The sequence below is a fragment of the Penicillium hordei genome (assembly GCF_028827395.1).
Source record: "Penicillium hordei strain IBT 12815 chromosome Unknown utg000002l_segment0_segment0, whole genome shotgun sequence".
NCBI classification, from domain to species: domain Eukaryota; kingdom Fungi; phylum Ascomycota; class Eurotiomycetes; order Eurotiales; family Aspergillaceae; genus Penicillium; species Penicillium hordei.
In genome coordinates, this window is record NW_026623143.1 from 3,587,826 (window position 1) to 3,610,154 (window position 22,329).

Genomic DNA, 22,329 nt, shown 5'->3' on the forward strand with positions numbered 1-22,329 from the left:
TTGACTGCCGTGTCACCTTCTGGTCTCGATGAAGCTTACAACGTCAAGGTTTCGCTCTATCGAACACTGGTTCCTGACTTTCTTTTCAATTCCGAGTCACGATATCTATTTACAGTCGATTATTCATGCTTGACTCTCGATCCTGTCGTAACAGTAGTGGGACGCCCTGATACGTCCATAATCTTTTCGATGGCTTGTAGGAGCTCCAGGTCTTTTGTTGCAGCGCCCATGATGTCAATTACAACTGGTAAATATTCAGTTCCCTCGGTGATCTTTGACTCATATGGTACCTCGCCAATAGGAATGGCGATATCGAGGGCGCCTAAGATGGGTGGAAGAAAAAGCTGATCTAGCGCGGACTGCCAACGGGGCGATGGCGACGACTCGTCCCTATAATTCGGAGCGACATTTCCAATTGGAAGAACAACCAGCGGTTCAGCCTCACTGGTAGATTCGGCAAGCATTGTGGTAAGCAACCATTCCTTGTAGATGTCCATCCGCTGTACGGCATCTTTGTGCTGTTCTTCGGACACAGCTGCACCCGTTTCCCATCGGTATTGTAGGGAAGGAAGTACATATGGTGGCTTTCCACTATGTTTCTCGGCGTACTTTTCGCGAAATGCGGCAAACGAGTGGTAGAACGCATAATAGTAAGCTCTTGCCACGGTGTCGATCAAGTAGTCATCGAGATCTTCTGGGGTTCCAGGGGGGTGAGATTGCTTCCAAGCTTCTCGTATCGAGAATTTTGTTATCTTCGCTTGCAGTGCAGCTCTCATGTCTTCGATAAAGCTGTCTATAAGTCGCATCTGCTTTGTGTTTTCCACGGGTAGATAGTCGAGGAAATAGATTATATTGTATTCCTTCGATATTGGAATCGGGTCGATGTGTTTTGGGATCCAAGTCTGAGCAACAGCCTTGGGTATGGAGAAACTCCTGGCAAATGCGACGGGTGTGTCGAAGCGAGCGTAGGTCCAAACGATACCGCTAAGAGATATCAATTTATTAGAAGGTTGGAATTGCCAAACTCCATTTGCCATCGCCGGACGCCTTCCACTGCCACTGGTATCTGTGCCGATAGCGCAATCAATCCAGTCATACCCTGCGACGCATGCGGCACTTCCATTGCTGCTGCCGGCCGGGGACTGGTATCCATCTCCACGTGGATTGAATGAAATGTGGAAGTCAACGGCCTCCAGGGGCTCCTCGCGGCCGATCATCGAGCTGAGTTTTGTTAGGCCCAGGACAACGGCCCCCTGTTTTACCAATGACTGCACTGCCTCTGCTGTGAATGGAGCAGGGTCGCTGAAGTCGTAGTAAGATTTAGTACACAAGGAGTTCTTCAGTCCTTCTAGGAAGTAGCAGTCCTTGACTGCTACGCGAAGCTGTGAAAGGGGATATTGTCCCGTGCTGACGCTGCTTTTGGAGGAACTGCCACGCTAAGACAGTCGTAAAACGTTCCCCCGGCCTTGAGTTGCTCATACGTCGTAGAGGAAGGTCTGTTTCTGCCAAAAATCAGACCGCTGCCAGATCTAATTTGTGTATCATGGTATACTCACGAAGTGGGCTTCGGCTTGACGGCGGTTAGGAAAGTTCTATGTGTCATCGTGCAGCCGATAAACATGTTTTAATGCCTTTTCGATGTAGAGGTATGGACCTGGCTGTAAGTTCGAAGGATTGCCTTTACCCTTTTCCATCTAAATCCAGCGGTTACCGAGTGAATTCAGATATTGTCGGCAGCTAGGTAACACGGTATACATTGCCATGATTCGGGCTATAATCAACCCCGCCAGAAATGATTGTTTCAGCTGGAAGTCGCTGCTACATAGTCGTTCAAGGTAATCGTCCAACCAAGTTGGGCTGAGAGGTGTTCCATCATCGGCTTCCACTACTGTCACGAGCAGCGGCCCGGCATCTCCCGTAAGATCTTCGGTCAATTCAAACTACAATGGCCATCTGTCAATTTCTCCGGGGGCATGCGACAAAGGGGAATGGGCATTTTCTACCGGAATGTGCCCAATCGCGACATATCGCAAGTCTCCAATCGAAAAATAAACATCTACAGATCCTCCTCCAGTCGACCACATTGGGGTTAGCACGCTGGTTTTATCGAGTCCTCCCTCGATCGACCGTCTATTTCGGGTCTTGTGTCTCGCTGAAAAACATGGCAAGCGTCGCAACATTGTGTCAAGTCGTGCTCTTCCACTACTTTTTGTTCAGCTCCACAATACGACGTCCGACTCAACAAGTGGGGAAAAAGTAATACGTGTCACAGAAAGGATATTATGCGCGGGAAAGAAAAGATTTTTTAGTAAAAGCACGGCTAAATATCGACTTCAGGGGTTGAAAAGTGGGTTGCGAACAAGCTGGGGTGGAAGGTGAAAGGGATGGATGGGGGTGAAGGGGGAGAGTCAAGCGGCTGAAAGATGGGCTGCGCAGGTCGAAGGTCGGTCAGTGGGTCGCGTCTGGGTCGAGTTTTGTTACGACGTTTAAATACCTAGGTACTTCGCCGAAAGTGTTTGTAACTTATAGGACCAACGGTCAAGATGGTTTTTCATAACATTTGGCTGGCCGCTCAAGATTCTTGAAACACGGAATTATTTCCGGCTCTTTTTGAAATAGGTGCAATTCCGCCTAATAATTGTATGGTTGTTTTTGATGAAACCCAAGGGCTCTAATTGCTGGCTCAACAGATATATTCAAAAATCGCGACGTTCCACGTCATGCTGGAGGACAACAGAGTCTATTCTGGAATACGTACTGTCTAGCCTAGACCTCAATAGCCCACAAAGCCCGAGCCCAACCAGCCCAACCCACCAAAATGGACTGGCCCTATCTTTAGGCCCATTAGTAGGCCCTGGGCCTCAAACAATATAAACATGCCAATTTATTGTAGGTGTATAATTGATGCAGTTTTCTCTGGTTTTTTAAGGTATTTAAATTACCGGTATTAAACTCGGCGACGGAGGATCACCTTGATAAAGCGGCAATAGTAACGGCAGTGGTGGTAGTAGTAGTAGCAAAGATGAAGGATAGACGAAGCATAAAGGAGAAAAGAAGTAGGGATTAAGAGAGAGAAAGCTCGGTTAGAAGATATAAAGTTAATTTTTATAAAGCTTTACTTTCTATATGGAGTACCTATTTTTATTAAGGAATTACATAGTAAGTAGAGGTACCGTTAGTATTACTACAATTGATACCTAGTTAGATATAGACCTAATATATACATAACTAATTTCTCTATACTAATACTTAGGAATCCTCCTAGGTACGAATTCGTGGTGAAATCGGATCTTTTTAAGGTGATTTTGTATGAAATTTTGTGTGAAATCTAGCATTATGATACCGGAATCAGTATAACATCTACTTAATTCCTACTTCTTACTATAGTAATATAATGATACTTAATATATAGGTTGGTATATACGTAAAACACAGCCATTAATCAGCTACTTTATGTATGCTAAGACTGTATTTGGGTACAGAATGGGCTTTTGATGGGCGTTAGTGGGCGCTTTTCAATGGGCTGTGGGTTAGGCTGGGCTTTGAAGACTAGGCCCATTTCTGGGCTATTGAGAGGTCTGAACATGATGTATAGAACTTGATATTCAATTTTGGGCTCACTACGGGCATTTGATCTTCCATTGCTTGGAGCGGTTCGGTATCCGGTAAGGCTGAGGAGGCTCTGCTGATGTCGCCGTTGCCATACATCGTTGTCTCGCTTGCTGTCACGCGTTCGGTCACGCTGCCATGACGAACCCTAGCTCTAATGCTCCTCGTGTATAGAAGATTATAGTTGTCTACCCCTATCCATTCCTTCCCGCAGTTTCATTAAAATACATTGGAAATCTAATACAGCCGATCATCTCTGGTTAAATAATGTAAACGATATTTCAATGTACAATATTTTAACGTATACAATTGGCAAAAAGTGGAGAATATGGAGCTCGAGGGCAAGAGCGATCAAGCTCGACTAGACCTTGATCACGCGTCCCTTCGATTTTAATCTCCTGATCTTAACCGGACCTCCAGTATTGTTGTTTTCTTTTTCTTTTTTCCTTTCACGTCACATCTTCACACACTTGCATAATCGGTATCTATCTTTGGTGATCATTCACATGCTTCGTTTATATTATTGATGATTGGAATGGTTGGATAGACGTCACAAAGCAATCTGAACAAAATGAGTCCTGTCAACCAACAGACAGGCTCAGACACCATACGTCGCCATCTATCCTTGCTATCATCAGTCTTCCGGTCCCAGGCAAGCAAGAGACCTAGGTAATTGCATACAAAGAATGACCAAAGATGAAAGAGATAGCCTGCTAATCAATACAGCAGCATAACTGATCCAGTGCAGGAAGAGCCAACTTGCCAAGAAAAGATTCATTACCCTGTGTTTAATCCCCTAGATCCTCGACACAATCCAGAGATATCGACCTCGTGGTGGCGTCCCAACAAGCAACAGAGTTTGACTTCGGAATCGCGAAATCCAAAGGAATGGGTCCAATCCGTGTCGAAACGAACTCTCTACAAAGCACGGTCAGGTTTATTGGCTCTGCGGTCAGGGCTTAGCCACCTTTCCAGTGAAGAAGACAACCCCGAGAAAGGTTTTGTTAACCCCGTTGCTCTGAGGCACGAAAGACAACGCTATGGAATTTCATCCGGGGCGTACACTTCGGATACACAGGAGGACGTAAACTTCGGCGCCGAACTATCTCGCATGCATCTTCCACCGTCTTCACCATCGTCCAGTACCGAGGTGGAGTCTCTTATCCGGGTCAGGTCTATGGGTTCGATACCTGACTCGTTCGCAAGATTCCCCGGATCTGCATCTGCGTCTACGCCCATATTTTACCAACCCAGCCGAGCTGTAAGTAATTCGGGAGTAAGCTCGACTTGCACACTAGCCACGTACCATGACCTTGACTTCCAATTTGGTGGGACTGGACAATTGGAGGCGAATATGGATTCAGAGGATCACTTTACTCACACCACACCATCGATAGAGAACCATTTGATACAACAGGCATGGGGCGTTGCAATCTCTACTGATGGAGATATTAAAATGTCCGCCCACGACCTAGCAGATCCTGGGTTGGGTTTTGAAGAGCAGCAAGCAACAAATCTTCAGCAGCAAAATATCAGTCATGCAAGTTCGGATACAGAAATCAGTGATGATCAACCAAGTTCAGCTCCCATCTCGAGACAGTGCTCCGCCGAAGTTCGATTTGCATTTCCAGCAATCTATCATGAGGCGCTGCGCCAGTGGGCGAGACAACATGATAGTCCCAGCCCTAGTCAACACACTCCCAACCCCAGTGCACAAAGTCCCCGCACCAGTCAACACAGTTCCAGCCCAAGTCAACGCATTTCTAGCCTCGGCCGTCACAGTCCCAATTTCAGTGAACACAGTCCCAGGCTCCATGAACAAGAAGAAACCCTGTGCGCTTCCCAGAACCCACTCAAATGCATTGTGCTTCAGGACAATACATACAACAACCTGCCTCCATATGATGATGATGAAGGTCTCATACCTTTAGTACCCCCACAAATCCCGATCACCCATTCTGAAGAAATGCAACCATTTTCTTATCACAATCCCCTCACGTCCATCTCCAACCGGAACCTTGGCGAAAGATGGTCGTCTATCTCCGAAAGAGCAACCACACAGCAATCAAGTGTCGAAGATTATTCAAGCCGCTCCACACCCGCTGATACGACATCGCGAGATCGCACATCAACTGAAATGAGTTCAATAAAATCAATGACGAACGATACATGGTCCCCATTGTCCCCCATCGACTCTGAACTTCTTTTCCCAAGCCCAGTGGAGGATGGAAATGGGTATTTCCTTGTTGATGGCAAAATAAACAGCCAGTATCCCGACGGAGGCAATCAACCAGTCAAATCTACACAGCATACCACCAGCAACTGTGATAATACCAGAGCACCGCAACAACTAACTAGGCTGATCTCTCCGGGGATCCTGTCCCTACCGCTCATATCTGATGGCATTCCCGGTGCAGGAATGGACTTTGTGGAAGATGATACGGACGACGAGTTTTACCCTGGAATTGTGCATCCAAGACAGTTTTGGTGAAATTCTTCGTTGATACTTTTTCATGGAAATGGCCAAGCGCTGACCCCCTTTGGCCACATTGTATTATTACCCACCCTTAGCAGAATCTGAATAATTGTTTCACAGCGTTAGCTTGTTCTTCTTTTTGACGTTCTTTCTATGGACCTCTTCTATGGATCTCTTCTGTGGTCTTTGTATTAATGTATTTTAATATATGATCAACCGGAGGGTGAAACCCTATCCTAGAACAAATATAGTCGCAAAGATAGAGTTCAATTATGAACAGAGGTACTCCATCTATGACTCTATCCAGGTACGTTAGCAAATGAACTCCAATAGTAAAAGAACATCACAAATAAGGAGAGATACAGCTTATGGGCACGATGCAAGCGTTTTGTTCCAAGCTTTGCGTGATACCTTACTGAAGCAAAGCAAAACCACCTTATCATTCATCATCGCATTTATTCTTTGTGGTATCACATATTTGAAGCTACGTATATCACTTGGTAATTGATCTGGTTACATGTTCAAAGAGTGGTAGGTATCATCACCAACATCCAACACCACTTTTGCTAAAGTCAACACCAGAACTCATTTAAGCCATACCCATGACAACCTGCTCCTGTCTCTCCTGCCAGACATTCTTACCCGAACACGAACAAACCATCTTATCATTATCCCACACGCCCGCACTGCGCGCAATAACACCAACAAGGGTATTCTCATCTTCACGTTTGAAAGGGCCCTCTGTTCCCTTTGAAACAACCATACTCCGACCAATAAGCTCCCAAATGGCCACAGGCCTATCCAAGAACACACTGCCCTTGCCTTTATTGTCAACATCCACAGTACCGAGAATGCCCCGGCACTCCTTGGCCGGCGCGGCAGCGTCGGCGCCAAGCACCTTGGTCTTCAGAGACTCCCAGATACCGCCGGTGGACTCGGCGCCCCGGGAGATATCTCCTGCTACTCGAATAGTTGTCCAATATTTTCCTGGCGCAAGGCCGTTGATTGTTAGGTCGACAAGGGTCATGTTCGGGGAGACCTGGACCATGCGCGCGAGTCCACGGATATTGTTTGAGACGCTCGTTGAGTGTGTTTCGAGGATGCAGACGGCGGAACCTGTTTGGTGTTTATCAGTTGGCATTTCTCATGTGTGTCGCGTGGAATGCTCATTGGGAGCCGGGGATTCCGTACTGTTTGTAGTTCCGCTGCCGCGCAGGATGGCATCGCGGCCGGTGCTTTCGATAGCGGTCACGATGGAGCTGGGAGGGGCGGTGCCTTCGATGAAGACTAGCTGGTCTTTAAGGTTGGCTTCAACCTTATTGATTCCTATCGCGGGGTCAGCTTGATAAAGGTGGGTTTGGGCTGTTTTCGGGGAAATGATTACCTTCTAGGCTGTGCAGAGAGTTAGAGATAGACTTCACGCAGCCTTCACAGGTCATTGGGACCGAGAAGGTCGTCTAGGCACGAAAACCGCATTAGTATTGGGTGTTTGTGAGTCAAGGCGCTCAGATAGGCTGACCTGGAATGGTTCAATCATGGCGAGGAAGAAGCAGTAGATCCAAAAGCGGTGGGAAGTATAGGAGTATGTGCACAACTAAAAGCGAAGGATGTAGAAGGAAGAGAGAAAGATAATATCTCAAAGGAGAAAGGTCCAAAGAGTTAGAATAAAGAACGTGCAATGCGCTATACAAATTCAAGGTGGGGGCGTTGGATTTCAAATCGAAGGAACTCGGCTTCTGACGAAACGTCATTCCCGAACTTCTCTCCCTTTCAACGTTTCCCCACGAAAAATGTCATCCCGATGGGCAAATGAGGACCCAGAAACGGAGGCAATTATCGCGCAACAAAAGCGCGACAAAGAACTGAAAAAACGCGCTAAAGCAGAGAAGCAGCGACTGGAAAATGCCAGCAATGCTCAAGCTCGGGATGCTCAAGCCAATGGCGAGCTAGGCCCCCCGACAAAACGACGAAGACTCTCCAACGAACCCGATGCCCATCCAAAAGATGCCGAAGTGATGAATATCCAGAAGGAACAGAGAAACCAGTCGACCTTATTACGCTTTCCGACTGGAGAATGGGGCCCCTGCAGGCATGTGGATAACTTCGAAAGATTGAATCACATTGAGGAGGGCTCGTATGGATGGGTTTCACGTGCAAAGGATATTTCCACGGGAGAAATTGTCGCGCTGAAGAAGCTGAAGCTGGAGAACTCGCCGGACGGGTTCCCAGTCACTGGGCTTCGGGAAATCCAAACACTTCTGGAGGCGCGACATCAAAACGTCGTGTACCTGCGGGAAGTAGTCATGGGCAATAAAATGGACGAGTGAGTTCCCCATGATCGACTCTATATCATTTACATATGCTAATCGATTGGTTCCAACAGTGTATTCCTAGTGATGGATTTCCACGAACACGACCTGAAAGCCCTACTCGACGAGATGCGCGAGCCCTTCCTTCCTTCGGAGATCAAGACCGTCTTGCTACAGGTGGTTGGGGGACTCGAATTCCTACATTCACAGTGGATCATGCATCGCGACCTCAAGACCTCCAATCTATTAATGAACAACCGTGGCGAACTCAAAATCGCCGACTTTGGCATGGCCCGCTACTTCGGCGATCCACCTCCCAAGCTGACCCAGCTGGTTGTGACACTCTGGTACCGAGCGCCGGAGCTGCTCCTCGGCGCCGACAAGTACGGCACGGAGATCGACATGTGGAGCATTGGCTGTATCTTTGGCGAGCTGCTCACCAAAGAGCCTCTCTTACAAGGCAAGAACGAAGTCGACCAGGTGTCCAAGATCTTCGCGTTGACGGGGCCACCGAACTCTGAAACATGGCCTGGATTCCGTTCATTGCCTAACGCCAAGAGCTTGCGACTCCCGTCGACATCGGCACCTTCTTCGGCGGGCAACCCGCCTCTACTACCTCGTTCTCGATTTCCTTATCTGACCAATGCGGGTTTGGGTCTTATGTCAGGATTGCTGGCGCTGAATCCGGCCTCCCGTCCTACGGCAAGACAGTGCCTCGATCACAGATATTTCAAGGAAGATCCACGGCCCAAACCGCGAGAGATGTTCCCAACCTTTCCCTCCAAGGCTGGCATGGAGAAGCGGAGACGTCATCGCACGCCTGAGGCTCCTAAACGAGGCCAGGAAGCACCCGAGCTGGACTTTGCGAGTGTCTTTGGAGGTGCTCCGGGTGGAGATACCGGTGAGGCAGGGGCTGGGTTTACTCTTCGATTGGGATAACTGCTTTTTATTCACATTACAAGAGTAAACAATACTAGATCATGTTTTATTGTCTGCATTTGTGTTCATCTACACTGTACAATACATATATAATCTACTTCGGAGATATGCTCCGTGCCTCTCGCCTTCACATTCAGTTTCAGGCGCCCTTGTGGTTTTTAATCAGGTAGATTTCAATACATATTTAGGGGGAATTCCTAGAATAGAATAACGTAGAAACGTAGAAACGTAGAAACAACCTTGGCGTCAATGGCTATAGATGTGTGGCTATGCATAATCAAGGAGTTAGCTGTGGATAAGAATTGATAGCTCGGCCCCCAAGGCTGATCGGCTCCCGGAGCTTCTTTTCTTCTTCAACATCTCCACCAATTGTCACGTATCCTCACTTATTCTGACTTATTTCTCTTCTTAATTGCCTTTCTTAATTCGTCTAATCTATATTCATTCTGCCATGGCGACCAAACAGCCCGTCTCGTTCGACGCCATCATCCAGGCTGGTAATCACTCCAACCACCCGACATGACACCTAGCAAGATCTGACTGTTTTTCCTCCACAGACCGTCAAAAGAAGAAGCAAGAGGACCTCGCAAACCAACTTCTTGGAAAGAACCGCAGGTCAAGCGCGCCAGGCTCGGGCGCTGGTGCTGGGAAGAAAGCGCAGAACAAAGCACAAAATGCAAAGCCTGGAAGCTTAGCCAGCAGGATCGGAGTAGCCAAGGTATGAACAATTCCAACATAGACCATCAATGCGACCACCAATGGAGAAAAATCTCTGACAATTTCTCGCGTCGAAATTTAGCGCTCCGCGTCAGCGACTGTGCAACCCAACAAGAACAAGCCTGCGCCCACGAACAACAGTCGGACACGCGGCAAAGCTGGCAAGAAAGATCGCGTGAATGCGGATCAGGTTCGGGCAGCTTTCCAACCCGAAAATGGCCAAGTGAACGCCCGATCAGGCAACTTCGCACAAAGCAGCCGTCTATCCGGTGGCAGCAACATGACCATTAAGGGTGCCTCGGGCCCATTCATTGTTGTCGGAAGGAACTTTGCGCCTGGGACAACAGCTGCCGATATCCAGTCTGCCCTTGAGCCCATAACAGGCCCAATGATCAGCTGCCAGATAGTAGCAAGCCAGCCAAGTGTTGTTGCGGAATTTGCATATGCGGAGAAGACGGCTGCAGAGCTGGTGGTTGCCAATTTCCACAATCAGAGGGTAAATGCCGTTCCTGTCTAATGATATCGCAAGATAGATGCTGACACACTCTAGGCTGACGGGAGACTTCTTACAATGACTCTTAAATCGGCGAGGGCCACAACCCACCAAGATCCTTTTACCGCCCTCCGAGCACAAGCCGATCAGGAACGACTCCGAGCCCGTCGTGGCCCAGGCCATGTGAACGACTTGCTATCTGAGAACAAAGGAAACTCGCAGACTGGCCTCTACAGCGATGAAATGATGGTCGATGCGCCGGCGCGGAATACCCAGAAGAACCAGAACCAACGGAAATGGCGTCGTTAAATATCCAAGTTTGAGCATGGGAAATTGAGGTTGGCTAGCGTTGTTGGTGTAAGGAGTACATAGTATGCACTGCGCGAAATGATCGTGGGGATCATGCTTCTTCTTGCACTCTCATGAAATGTATGATATGGTCACAGCAGTTTATGGACATTTTTTTAGCATTCGGAGCACACTTTTTGCAACGGATAGAGGCGAACGGGACAAATCGGACAGAATATTAATGTTTTATTAAGGATTTTTCTTTAGCATGCAGATCAATCCGTAGCAGGGCTACGGTATTACCTATCCCTCCTTCGCTAGTTGCTTATTTACTCCTAAGTCAAAAGGAAAGAAGTGAAATTATAGGTACCAACTCAAGCCTTATGGCATTTAATCCTTGCAATACCAATGGAAACAGTAAACGAGATATACACCGAGTCACCTCTCACACATTCAAAAAGCACTAGGACTTGACACAGCTGGAGCTCAATATACACCAAAGCGAATGACGAAAACAAACAGAAACTAAAACTAAACTAAAACGCAAGTATAACCGAGTAACATATGAATATATAACCAGCAATCGATCTCCAAGTGCCCATGCATTGTCAAATATGCCCGAGAAGAGTGGTTTGATCAAATGTTATATATGACTAGTGGGTGGTTTGCGAGTGCAGAGTTGCAAGGGGGTAGATTTGCCAAAGTTTCAGGGAGATCAGTTCCCACATGCATATTCCCAGTGTTATCAGGTGCACTCAAACAATATAGCATATGGTGAAGCCAGATACCAGACAGCCGTACACCCACCGGAGTATTGGGGGGTTGACGGGCTATACATGCTCGAACCTTAATCCACCGGGGGAGCATAACCTGACCATTGTGGAACATCTTGACTTGCAATACTACATTATCCACCGGGACCTCACCACCTGCCGTGGACATATAATATTTGTTGTACTAGTGACAGGCAGGGAGGCGCCACCCATGCCTTCAAGGTAGAGCCGATCTTCTTAGAATATCTTCATTGCCGAAGTACTAGACTCCTCTAGAACACTAAAGTGCATGATATGTGCCTAGGTATTTGTGTTCCAAGTAGTAGGATTCCGGATCGATACCGTAAACTGTCTCATGTTAGCATTCATTCTCGTTTCTTTTCGCCCGGGAAGTCTTACATGATGCATGGCATGTCCCCAAATAGCCTGGGGCAAAGTGAGGAACAGATTCATCGGTTCCGGTTTGTAGATGTCCACCTAGTAAGTCAACGTTAGAGCTGTGTGCAGGTTAGATATACCCATTGTCTTCATACTCGTTTGGACCTTCTTCAGAGATCGAGAATATGACCATGTGTTGCCGGGGGTTCAGGAAGGAGTAGCTCATCCCCACGCCTAAGGAGGTTGTTTGAAAGTGCAACGTAGGGCAAATTTGGATCTTGCTTCTTTTCAAACAACCATTTGTAAGACATTTCCATGATACAAGGGACATGGGGATACAATACCTTTTTCCCCTTTTTTTTTTGCAGCGGGCTAACGTCTGGAGGTAGAATCAGCACCCTTTTCACTCCTAGGGCGCCTTTCTTCGGGAAGACCAGGCAGAAGGACCTCATCGGCTTTTCTTTTCTGACGAGTGGTGGGCATTTTGAATCAACATTATATTCAGTTATTGATGAAGAGGGGGAATTGGAAAACGTTGTGGACTGACACCAACTAAGACGAGGGATCCGGAAGAGAGAAATATTACTTTTTGAAGAGCTTACGGCTTTTACAACTCGAGGTATCAACTTTCGTCTATCATCAAACAAAGACAAACTCGGTAGACTCGAGACCTCAGCACAAAACAGACAAAACTCGTGGACTTTAACACGAAGTCGAGGCTCATTGACATACAAGCGAGAGCAAAAAGACAAATAAATGCTTTAAGCCGAGGGTAGCAACGATAGAACGTGAAGCAAGAAAGAAAGTGCGAAGCTCTTCAAAGTCTTCAAAGACAAAGAAAAGGCTGTGCTATAGATAGCAGCCAATTACTTTTCTTGAGACGTAATGAAGTCAGAAGCAGCAGAGCTACTTTTCTTTTTTTTCTTTTTTGAGTGACTTGATACTGAAATTTACAGCGTGTCTTGTTTCATTCTTTGATTCCTCCGACTGTCCCCACTGCACTGTGGTTTATTTCTTTATCTGTCATCCGGAATCTCTTTAAGCCACCACTTACACAAAGAGAATTCGCATTACGATCAAAAAATACTATTTGGTGGATATACGAAGCCATTAACCTTTGAGAACATCTAACGAGGTTGTTAAGGGGGCCATCTAAAAAAGACCTTTAGAAGACCCCAAAAAAAGACGTCATAAGGCCGCAAACGCGGCCCATTATTCTTGTGTTCAATAAATGGCAAAGTTGTGTGGTAACACTCGAACCCATTGTCCGGGAGCAGGGTTTACTACTTCGTGGGAGCGTAGGTATTTCGAGGCCGGGACGCCGTTCTCCTCAATGTAGGGTACTAGAGTCCAAGAAGAGAAAAAGAGAAAACCCGGGACAAACAATATAAGCCCTGGAGCTAACAACTATTTCCTAAACAGGCTTACCAGCTATTGATTGTTCTTTACACGCCTACAACTTTGTCGAAACCCCCAACTAAACTAGATAAATTAGGCTAGGCATCTTACGACGACATGAACATGGAATCATAAGAAATGAAGACGGTGACAATGGCGGACCCAGTGTACTATAGTTATAGACTCTGAAAATAGCCATGTCCGAGTCTCTAATTGAATCATTCCATCAGAAGGCTGTTAATCTTATCCAATATAATGTGTTTAATAAATGACAAAAATGTATGAAAACAATTTCCGCTTCAGCGTGACTATACGGCGTCAACCTAATGTGACCCTCATTGGAGAAATTTGGGAACACCAAACCATCTATAAGGACATGGACAGGTCTTCCGACAAGCTTAGAGATAGAGTCAGTCGGTCCTTTGCTTGTCCTCGTGGAGTGCCAGATGGATTGCATTAGATTGGATCAGCGCATAATACTAATAACTGCTGAGACTTTATAGCTGCTAGTATATTGAATAATCTAGTATACTATATATTGCTAGTAGCAACAGCTACCTAAACCATTCCCGTATTCCTTGATCTGTAGTCTTTAGGGCTTCGGATTTACGACTATACCATCTTGGGACTAGCGGCCGATAACAATCCGATAAGTATATGATCACGTGTAGCGGAGCTTCCGCGGAGAGATTGAAAGAAACATCTCGACTTGGCGCGACGCATAGTACGTGTTTGGGGTCCGGACATTTTGTTAGCCCACCGCAAAAAGCTCCATTATTGCATATCTGACGATACAAACAATTTACGTCACTCAGCTCCGAGGCAAGAATGAACCAAACCACGAGGCGCGTGGTGTCGCATATCCTCCGCAGACCTCGCAACACAGTACTTCCAAGATGCCCAGGAAGATGGAACTCCACATTTGAACAGAGAGAATGGTCCACTCCGCTGGCGAAAACATTGGCCAATGTCATGAAGGTAGCTATGCACTTCGCTTTGCCTCTCACTGCATTTTTGCTGATCTTTCACTTCTGGAAATTAGGTCACTGGTCCCGTACCAATCGCGGCGTTCATGCGCCAGGTTTTGACTTCTCCTGATGGTGGATATTATACAACTAGAGGGGAGGGCGGAGGTGTCTTTGGCAAAAGTGGTGATTTCGTCACCTCGCCCGAGATCTCGCAGGTCTTTGGAGAGTTGATCGGTATATGGACTATCGCGGAGTGGATGGCACAGGGCCGGACAAGAAGTGGTGTTCAGCTGATGGAGGTTGGCCCAGGGAAAGGAACTTTGATGGACGATATGCTGCGGGTGAGTGGTTGCATTTATGCCTGTCTTCCATTTATGAAAAGAGACAAGAGGGTCATTGGACTGACCACCATTTCTATAACCAACAGACTTTTCGAAATTTTAAGAGCTTTTCTTCAAGTGTTGAAGCTATTTACCTCGTGGAAGCTAGTGGAACCCTCAGAGAAGTTCAGAAGCAACTGCTGTGCGGCGAGGAGGCTGTGATGGAGGAGACGGACATCGGACACCGGAGTGTGTGCAAGTATTTTGACGTGCCTATCGTCTGGGTGGAGGATATTCGCCTTCTGCCACATGGTGAGTGATGATTCTAAGTCAGTTGCCCGTACGTCTGATGCTGACCAATGATATCGACAATACAGAGGAAGGCAAGACACCCTTCATCTTCGCACATGAATTCTTCGACGCACTTCCAATCCATGCATTCGAATCTGTTCCGCCATCCCCAGAGAACCAGCAGGCCAATGAGCCACGAAAGATCATGACTCCCACCGGCCCAGCAGAACTACACAATCCTCCTAAACACGCGAACACCCCGCAATGGCGTGAGCTAATGGTGACATTAAATCCAAAAGCTGTCGAAGAGAACATAAAAGGAGAGCCCGAGTTCCAATTAACCAAAGCCAAAGCTTCCACGCCGTCGTCGCTAGTGATTCCGGAGATCTCTCAGCGTTACCGAGCACTTAAGTCGCGGCCAGGCTCGACCATCGAGATCAGCCCTGAGAGCCGAATCTACGCTGCGGACTTTGCGCGCCGTATCGGTGGTGATTCTGCTTCTGCGCTTACTGCTAAAAAGACCTCTACTTCTAGCCCGCCTCCGTCATCAAAGAAGACTCCGTCTGGCGCAGCTCTGATCATGGACTATGGGACATTGTCGACCATTCCTATCAATTCGCTGCGCGGAATCAAAAGCCATGAGAAAGTAGCGCCGCTCTCAGAACCGGGCCGAGTGGATGTCAGCGCGGATGTGGATTTCACTTCGCTAGCTGAAGCGGCCCTCGAGGGCAGTGATGGCGTCGAGGTCCACGGTCCTGTTGAGCAGGGCGATTTCCTCGGGGCCATGGGTATTGAGGAGCGCATGCGACAACTACTCCGTAAGGTGCAAGACGAGGAGCACAAAAAGACACTAGAGACCGCCTGGAAGCGACTGGTTGAGAAGAACGGCGGGTCAATGGGACAGATCTACAAGGTCATGGCCATTGTACCTGAGAATGGAGGACAGCGACCGCCCGTTGGTTTTGGAGGCGGCATTCAAATGTAGAGCCGCAAGTAAGTATATTCGTCTAATGTTTCAATAGACTCGGAGCGTGGACTGCTCATTTCATGTACAATAATTTCATCTTCCATCAAATAACATGGACTCGCCCAACACATAGAAAGAATCAACCAGAATAATAGAAAAATGAAAATGAAACCCATAAATGCATCTAAGTGGTATCTCTCCCATCAAGTTCGTTAAATCTCATGAAAACACAAAGCAGATGCATGAAGTGACCGGAGCCCCCATAATCCCAAAGCCCAACTCAATATTCCTCCCAGATATCCGCAGCATAAGCCTCGGTCAGCTTAGTATCATTGCCATACTTCTGCTGCCATTCCACAAACCCACCCTCAAGTACAAATACTTGCTGCTTCTGGTTATCTTCCGCACCAAGGGTACTTTCACGTTCGCGTGCATAGCGAAGAGCAGCAGAGGGACCACGTTGTTGACTGAGTGCACAATGGAATACAACCATTTTCTTGTCTTTGAGAGTGCGAATAAGCTCAGGCATGCGCACGTCCAGCGTTGAGCTTGGGACCCAAGTTGATGAGTGAATATGGCCACCAACGTGGTCTGTTTAGAATATCAGTTGATAGTCTTTAATTATATAGTGAAAGAATAGTTGTCTACCTGAGTCGCGGACGTCGACAATAGCTAGATTGCTTGGTTCACCGGTTGAAAGCAGGGCCGCTAGAACATCACGACCCATGCGGGGGAGAGTTGCGATTGAGATGGATGACATTCCTGTTTTGGCGGGATTTTGTGGACTATTTATGACAAGAGAGCTATTCAAAGTGAAATGACAGAGATATTTGAAAGATCACAAGATTTTCAGGTGTGATATTTGCGATCTCTAGAAAATGACTCCAAAACCATGCGGCACGTGACCTACAATTTCCTTTCCAATCGGGAGACAATGATTTTCCGCCACGGCAACTTCGAGCGCCTCTGACCCTGCACGCCCACCTCGACCAATATTTCCTTTCCAAGCCGAGGAGAAATTCCAATTCATTCCCATAGAGCTGCTCCTTTAAACGAGCAAGTCCAAACCATAATGGACTTCCGCCTCCTGGCCCGCAGCCTCCGCGCCAGGCCAACACCATGGCTCCAACAGCAGACCCAGCTACACCGCGTCGCGTCCCTCGCAAACGGAGTGCGCTACAATTCCTCCAGCTCATCACCAAACACACCCTTCAAACCCACATTACCCACCGACCAGCCAAGTACAGTCCCCGAGGCCGCTCAGCAAACCCAAAAGCCGGCCTCCGACGCCAACGAGCCAAGCACAGCTGCCCCCGAAACCGCAAAGCCAGCCCGCAAGCCAGTCTCCGACTTCGACGACATCCTCAGCAGACTCGACCTCAGCAAGCACCGAGAAGCAACCAGCACCCAGCGCCGGATCTTCTCGGACTCACTTTCCCGGGCTGTCGGCGAAGGTGCACAGAGCAGCTACCGGGCACGCTCGAGGACACCTCTCCCTACACGTAAGGTCGAGCTGAAGCTCGGACCGACGCTTGGCCGTCAAGCTCATGTTGAGCCTGAGCGTGGTACTGATCTCGCTGGTGCGCTGCGCAAGCTTCAGGGTACTCTTTCGCAGAATCGCGTGAGGGCTGATGCTCATGAACAGAGGTTCCATGTGAGAAGGGGTATGGTGCGCAAGCAGAAGAAGATGGAGCGGTGGAAGAAGCTGTTCAAGTTCTCGTTCCAGGGGACTGTGAAGAAGATTCAGCGTATGCAGGCGCAGGGTTGGTAGATTTATGCTGATCTTTTGCTTTGGGCTTTTGTGCTGCGGCTTGTCTACTCGGCTTGTATGTATATACTGAAGAGGCTGGTGTGGGTGATGGACTGAGTGGACAAGGTGGCATTGGCCTGAAAATTGGTGTTTTCTTTTGTTACTTGTACAACTATTATCTAGGTACTTGATTTTTCTGTTGAATTTGGCTCTTGCATTAGATATGGAATGCATCGGATTTGTTTGACTCGATCACTTGGGATATAGCATCATGATATGTAGAGCACTAGTTTTTTGCTAATGGTCAATTCTGCGTCTCAAGTTAGGTACACTGTACACGTCGTAAGCGCCACTCTATATGTACCTGGGCTATACATTCGTTCCTCTCGGTTCTCTGTATCAATCCCTCTTCCCACTTAGGAACCCATATCCACTTCCAACCCCGTTTCCATTACCGTTGCCATTGGCAGGGCTAGAGTAACCACCGTACCCATTATTCCTCCCCCCGTTGCCAAAAGTAACACCAGGGCCCTTCACTCCACGCGCGGGACTCCCACCCAAAAGCCCATCTCCATGCCAAGCGGTTCGCCCACGGCCACGCCCACCATTGCGCTCCCAGAACAACGCAGCCAAAGCGCCAACAGAAGCCGCCATAACAAAGAACACCAGCTTGGAAAAGAAAGATCCAGACTTTTTCCCGGACCCAGTCGCCAAAGCCAGCCACGAGTCCAAAGCAGGCCGCATCGGCCACCCAATGCTGGCACCGCCCTCCAGCCACGCAACGTGGAAAGAGAATGTGAGCGGCTCTCCGCGTACAACCTTAGTGCCGTGCCCGGCAGTCCAAGGCTCACGCGCCGCCTGAGCAAGAGCAACAGGCTCCTCGTCTTCGTCGAGCTTGGCATTCTTGCCGGTATTGTCGAACTCGGGAGTCGAGTATGCAATACCGCCAACTGCGAATCCGGGCTGTCCAGACTGGCCGCCGCGGGTCTTAGAGCTTTGTTCTGCGGCCGCGTCCGAGGCCATGTTGTGCATGACGACGTTCATATCCGTCCAGATGTGCAAATGGCTCCGCTGAAGCGTGCCCTGCAGCGCGACTGTGAGCGGCGTGAAAGGTGGCCCGTTGTCGGCTAGTGCAGAGAGGGTGTCTGCTTCTCCTGGCTTCTGGTCCGAGTCTTTGTCCGCACGGTCTGCTGCGCCAGCGGATGGTGTTAGCGGAGCTGTTGGCACGCGGCAGGTCATTGGGACATCGGAGTGGACGTAGAACTCGAGTAGATGGTACAGTTCATCGGAGAGGGAGTCGATGGTGCATGTTATTGTTTCGGAGATGCCGTAGTGGAGGGAGAGAGGGCGGGCGGTTTCGTTGCAGGTCACGAAGGGGACGTATTGGAGTTTGCCGAGATTATCAGTGACCTGGATATTTTCGCAGTTGTTATTAGCTTGGTGGTCTTTTGCGGTCCGCGCTACTGTCTTTGTGTTAGGAGACGGTAGGCAGGCTGGTGGCGCTTACATGTTCTCCTTCCCTGTAAGTGTGGAACAAGCAATAGTTAGCCATGCTCCAGAGGTTGATTGAAGAGTGATCTCACATAGTCCGATTCAGACATGATACCGGGATGTCCTCTCTCAGTTTGTATCCCTCGTTGTTGTCATTCGTGTTCCCCGCAAATGCGCTGGTTGGCCACAATGCGCCTGCCAAGGACAACAGTGCCACTGCTGCAGAAGACGGACTCAATTGGCGTATAGAAGACATTGATGCTTTTCTATTGTAGGAGGGTAGCCGCCCCGCGTCGGCAAGTTTCCAGAGTTCGAGGATTGCACAGGAGTCAAGGACGGAGGTTTACCGCGTTGCGGAGTTGCGGACGGACAACAAAGCGGGTTTCCCCTTGCTACTTCCAACCACCTCCGTACTTCAGATTACACCATGTCTAACCACAAAGGTCCCTATTGTATAAAGTGATTCGCAGTCTCTACGAAACATTGATTCGTAACGAAAAAGTTGTTGAGAATCATTCATTTCTTTTCAAACCAAGAGAAATATGTGGAAAATCGTTGCTCGTCAAAACTACACATCCCACAGTGCTTCATATAAGACTAAAACACTCTAAGACAGATTGGCCTTTTGCTTGAATGCAAGCAACAGACCGCTGGTCGAGCTGTCGTGGTTGGCACCCTCACCTGCGGTCTCCAGCTCGCCCTGGATGTTCTTAGCAAGGGCCTTACCCAACTCGACACCCCACTGGTCGAACGAGTTGATGTTCCAAATGGCACCCTCGGTGAAGGTGACGTGCTCGTAGTAGGTAATCAGAGCACCCAGGGTGGAGGGGGTGAACTTCTGAGCCAAAATAGAGGTGGTGGGACGGTTACCCAAGAAAGTCTTGTGAGCAACAAGCTCCTCGGCAGCGCCCTCGGCCTTGACCTGAGCAGGGGTCTTTCCAACCATCAAAGCCTCAGACTGAGCGAGGAAGTTAGCAGCCAGCATGCGCTGGTGCTTGCCACCCTCGACGGGGTTGTGCGACTCAGCTGCCATCAAGAAATCGGCAGGGATGAGCTTGGTGCCCTGGTGCAGAAGCTGGAAGAAACTGTGCTGCGCATTGGTGGCAGGCTCACCGAACAGGATGGGTCCGGTGGTGTACTTGACGTATTCACCGGTGCGGGTGATGGCCTTTCCGTTGCTCTCCATGGACAGCTGCTGCAGGTAGGCGGGGAAGCGGTGCAGGTACTGATCGAAGGGAGCAACCAGGTGGGTCTGAGCACCGAAGAAGTCGCTGTACCAGACACTCAACAGACCACCAAGAGCGGGAATGTTCTTCTCGAGGGGTGTTTCCCGGAAGTGCTTGTCCATGGCCTGGGCACCAGCCAGGAACTGGTGGAAGTTGTCGTAACCAATGTACAAAGCGACAGACAGGCCAATGGCACTCCACACGGAGTAACGTCCACCCACCCACGACTCGAATCCGAACATGTTCTTGGCATCAATGCCAAACTTGGTGACCTCGGCCTCGTTGGTCGACAGGGCCACGAAGTGCTTAGCAATGTATGAATCTTCCTTAGCAGACTTGAGGAACCAAGACTTTGCCGTGTTGGCGTTGGTGGTGGTCTCTGCGGTAGTGAAGGTCTTGGATGCAATCAGGAAAAGGGTGGTCTCCGGGTCGGAGTCCTTGAGGGCTTCAGCGATGTGGGTTCCGTCGATATTGGAGACGAAGTGAAGCTTAAGGTCAGGGTGACCGTAAGGCTTGAGAGCCTCGGTGACCATGACAGGGCCGCTAGGTGCAGATGTCAGCTACAATTCCTGATTAACGAAGGACAGGGGGCTTACAGATCGGAACCACCGATACCAATGTTGACGATGGTGTTGATCTTCTTGCCGGTGTAGCCCTTCCACTCGCCGCTGCGGACCTGCTCGGAGAACTCCTTCATGTGCTCCAGGACGGAGTTGACATCCTCAACCACGCTCTTGCCATCGACCTCCATGGGCTCGTTGGCAACATTACGCAGAGCAGCGTGGTAGACAGCACGGTCCTCGGTGAAGTTGATGTGCTCACCACGGAACATGGCATCACGGAGCTCCTCAACATTGGCCTCCTTGGCGAGCTTGACCAGAAGAGAGACAGTCTCCTGGGTCAGGAAGTTCTTGGAGAAATCGAAGAGAACCTCCGTGTTGTCTACGGTGTTGGCGAACTTGTGGCTGAAGTTCTCGAAGCGCTTGGGATCCTTCTGGAACTGATCCTTGAGGACTAGGTTGCGTCCCAAGGTGGTGTGGTGCTCCTGGAGCTCCTTCCAGGCAGGAAGGTCGCTGGTTTGCGAAAAGCCGGGCATGATGACGATGAGGGGTTCTATGGGCAGAGAGTCAGCGCGGGGCAAGCGGAATAGAAAGGCAATGTTGAGGACAGTCAGGTTCAGGGTATAGAAGAAACTTGTAAACGTACATTGGAAGGTAAATGGGGTGATACAAAAGAGTGTAGAAACAAAAAAGCAAGAAAACTAATGGCGTCAGTTGCACCCGGCGCATTGGGGTCCGAGGGGGGTCGTGGGGCAACATCATCATTGCCGCATTCGGTTGTTATTCCTGTTATTTTGCCTATTTTATTTGTTTTTTGAGGGACTTGTTTTACTGCTATTATTGTTTTGATTGGAGCCCTTATATTATTATTTCTCCTTTTGTTCTCCGAAGGTACTAAAATACTAAAATATCTATACCCGGTATACCAATTCGGCCATTTATAATCTCCTGCTCCGTAGGCTATTGCTTTTACTCTTCTAGGCCCGGACCCAATTCAACCCCAGAATGCTCTCTTGTATGGCAAGGCATTGGAAATTGAACGGCTATAGCTTTTTTTCAGTTTAAATGGTCATATTTAAGGGAACAAGAATAGGACCACTTCAACTGGAAGAAAAAGAAAGAAAAAAAAGCTACGGCACTACTGCAAGTCTACATGCATTGCAATGTACCTTCCAACCTTCCCGAGGACCTGAATACACAGGAATTCATGCTTTGTAATGTTCTTTTTTGATTATTTTGACAGTAGCGACATTGGCCTTAATAGCAATCCCGAGCCCCTCGAGGAGATATGCGGAAGGTGTACGGAGTAGGTAACGAGGCATTTGCAGGTCCCCGTGACAGCTAACCGGGCACGTGCCACATTGGGTGCTCTGGAC

General features: G+C 48.6%; 10 protein-coding genes across 10 annotated transcripts; 5 read left to right on the forward strand and 5 right to left on the reverse strand.

Annotated features, from left to right (window-relative positions):
- Positions 1 to 119: 119 nt before the first annotated feature.
- Positions 120 to 1,603, reverse strand: N7537_004675 (amidase signature domain-containing protein; the record flags this gene model as incomplete). Its single annotated transcript, XM_056895732.1, has 2 exons — positions 120 to 1,413; positions 1,557 to 1,603. The coding sequence occupies 2 exons, from the start codon at positions 1,601 to 1,603 to the stop codon at positions 120 to 122; spliced, it is 1,341 nt and encodes a 446-aa protein (XP_056755480.1).
- Positions 1,604 to 4,180: 2,577 nt separating this feature from the next.
- On the forward strand, positions 4,181 to 6,100 carry N7537_004676 (uncharacterized protein; the record flags this gene model as incomplete). The annotated part of the gene is made up of 2 exons (XM_056895733.1): positions 4,181 to 4,278; positions 4,339 to 6,100. 2 exons carry the CDS (start codon positions 4,181 to 4,183, stop codon positions 6,098 to 6,100), a joined length of 1,860 nt encoding a protein of 619 aa, XP_056755481.1.
- A 574-nt stretch (positions 6,101 to 6,674) lies between these two features.
- Positions 6,675 to 7,622, reverse strand: N7537_004677 (copper chaperone CCS1; the record flags this gene model as incomplete). Its single annotated transcript, XM_056895734.1, has 4 exons — positions 6,675 to 7,201; positions 7,277 to 7,411; positions 7,470 to 7,542; positions 7,605 to 7,622. 4 exons carry the CDS (start codon positions 7,620 to 7,622, stop codon positions 6,675 to 6,677), a joined length of 753 nt encoding a protein of 250 aa, XP_056755482.1.
- A 253-nt stretch (positions 7,623 to 7,875) lies between these two features.
- N7537_004678 (CDC2/CDK family serine/threonine-protein kinase) lies at positions 7,876 to 9,333 on the forward strand (the record flags this gene model as incomplete). The annotated part of the gene is made up of 2 exons (XM_056895735.1): positions 7,876 to 8,408; positions 8,469 to 9,333. 2 exons carry the CDS (start codon positions 7,876 to 7,878, stop codon positions 9,331 to 9,333), a joined length of 1,398 nt encoding a protein of 465 aa, XP_056755483.1.
- Positions 9,334 to 9,784: 451 nt separating this feature from the next.
- N7537_004679 (RNA recognition motif domain-containing protein) lies at positions 9,785 to 10,852 on the forward strand (the record flags this gene model as incomplete). The annotated part of the gene is made up of 4 exons (XM_056895736.1): positions 9,785 to 9,830; positions 9,891 to 10,051; positions 10,133 to 10,546; positions 10,601 to 10,852. 4 exons carry the CDS (start codon positions 9,785 to 9,787, stop codon positions 10,850 to 10,852), a joined length of 873 nt encoding a protein of 290 aa, XP_056755484.1.
- Positions 10,853 to 14,208: 3,356 nt separating this feature from the next.
- On the forward strand, positions 14,209 to 15,944 carry N7537_004680 (S-adenosyl-L-methionine-dependent methyltransferase MidA; the record flags this gene model as incomplete). The annotated part of the gene is made up of 4 exons (XM_056895737.1): positions 14,209 to 14,358; positions 14,423 to 14,689; positions 14,776 to 14,980; positions 15,046 to 15,944. The coding sequence occupies 4 exons, from the start codon at positions 14,209 to 14,211 to the stop codon at positions 15,942 to 15,944; spliced, it is 1,521 nt and encodes a 506-aa protein (XP_056755485.1).
- Positions 15,945 to 16,206: 262 nt separating this feature from the next.
- N7537_004681 (phosphatase YCH1) lies at positions 16,207 to 16,686 on the reverse strand (the record flags this gene model as incomplete). Its single annotated transcript, XM_056895738.1, has 2 exons — positions 16,207 to 16,517; positions 16,575 to 16,686. 2 exons carry the CDS (start codon positions 16,684 to 16,686, stop codon positions 16,207 to 16,209), a joined length of 423 nt encoding a protein of 140 aa, XP_056755486.1.
- A 312-nt stretch (positions 16,687 to 16,998) lies between these two features.
- Positions 16,999 to 17,697, forward strand: N7537_004682 (mitochondrial 37S ribosomal protein bS21m; the record flags this gene model as incomplete). Its single annotated transcript, XM_056895739.1, has 1 exon — positions 16,999 to 17,697. The coding sequence occupies one exon, from the start codon at positions 16,999 to 17,001 to the stop codon at positions 17,695 to 17,697; it is 699 nt and encodes a 232-aa protein (XP_056755487.1).
- A 378-nt stretch (positions 17,698 to 18,075) lies between these two features.
- Positions 18,076 to 19,423, reverse strand: N7537_004683 (uncharacterized protein; the record flags this gene model as incomplete). Its single annotated transcript, XM_056895740.1, has 3 exons — positions 18,076 to 19,086; positions 19,184 to 19,196; positions 19,260 to 19,423. 3 exons carry the CDS (start codon positions 19,421 to 19,423, stop codon positions 18,076 to 18,078), a joined length of 1,188 nt encoding a protein of 395 aa, XP_056755488.1.
- A 351-nt stretch (positions 19,424 to 19,774) lies between these two features.
- Positions 19,775 to 21,489, reverse strand: N7537_004684 (glucose-6-phosphate isomerase; the record flags this gene model as incomplete). Its single annotated transcript, XM_056895741.1, has 2 exons — positions 19,775 to 20,936; positions 20,990 to 21,489. 2 exons carry the CDS (start codon positions 21,487 to 21,489, stop codon positions 19,775 to 19,777), a joined length of 1,662 nt encoding a protein of 553 aa, XP_056755489.1.
- Positions 21,490 to 22,329: the final 840 nt, after the last annotated feature.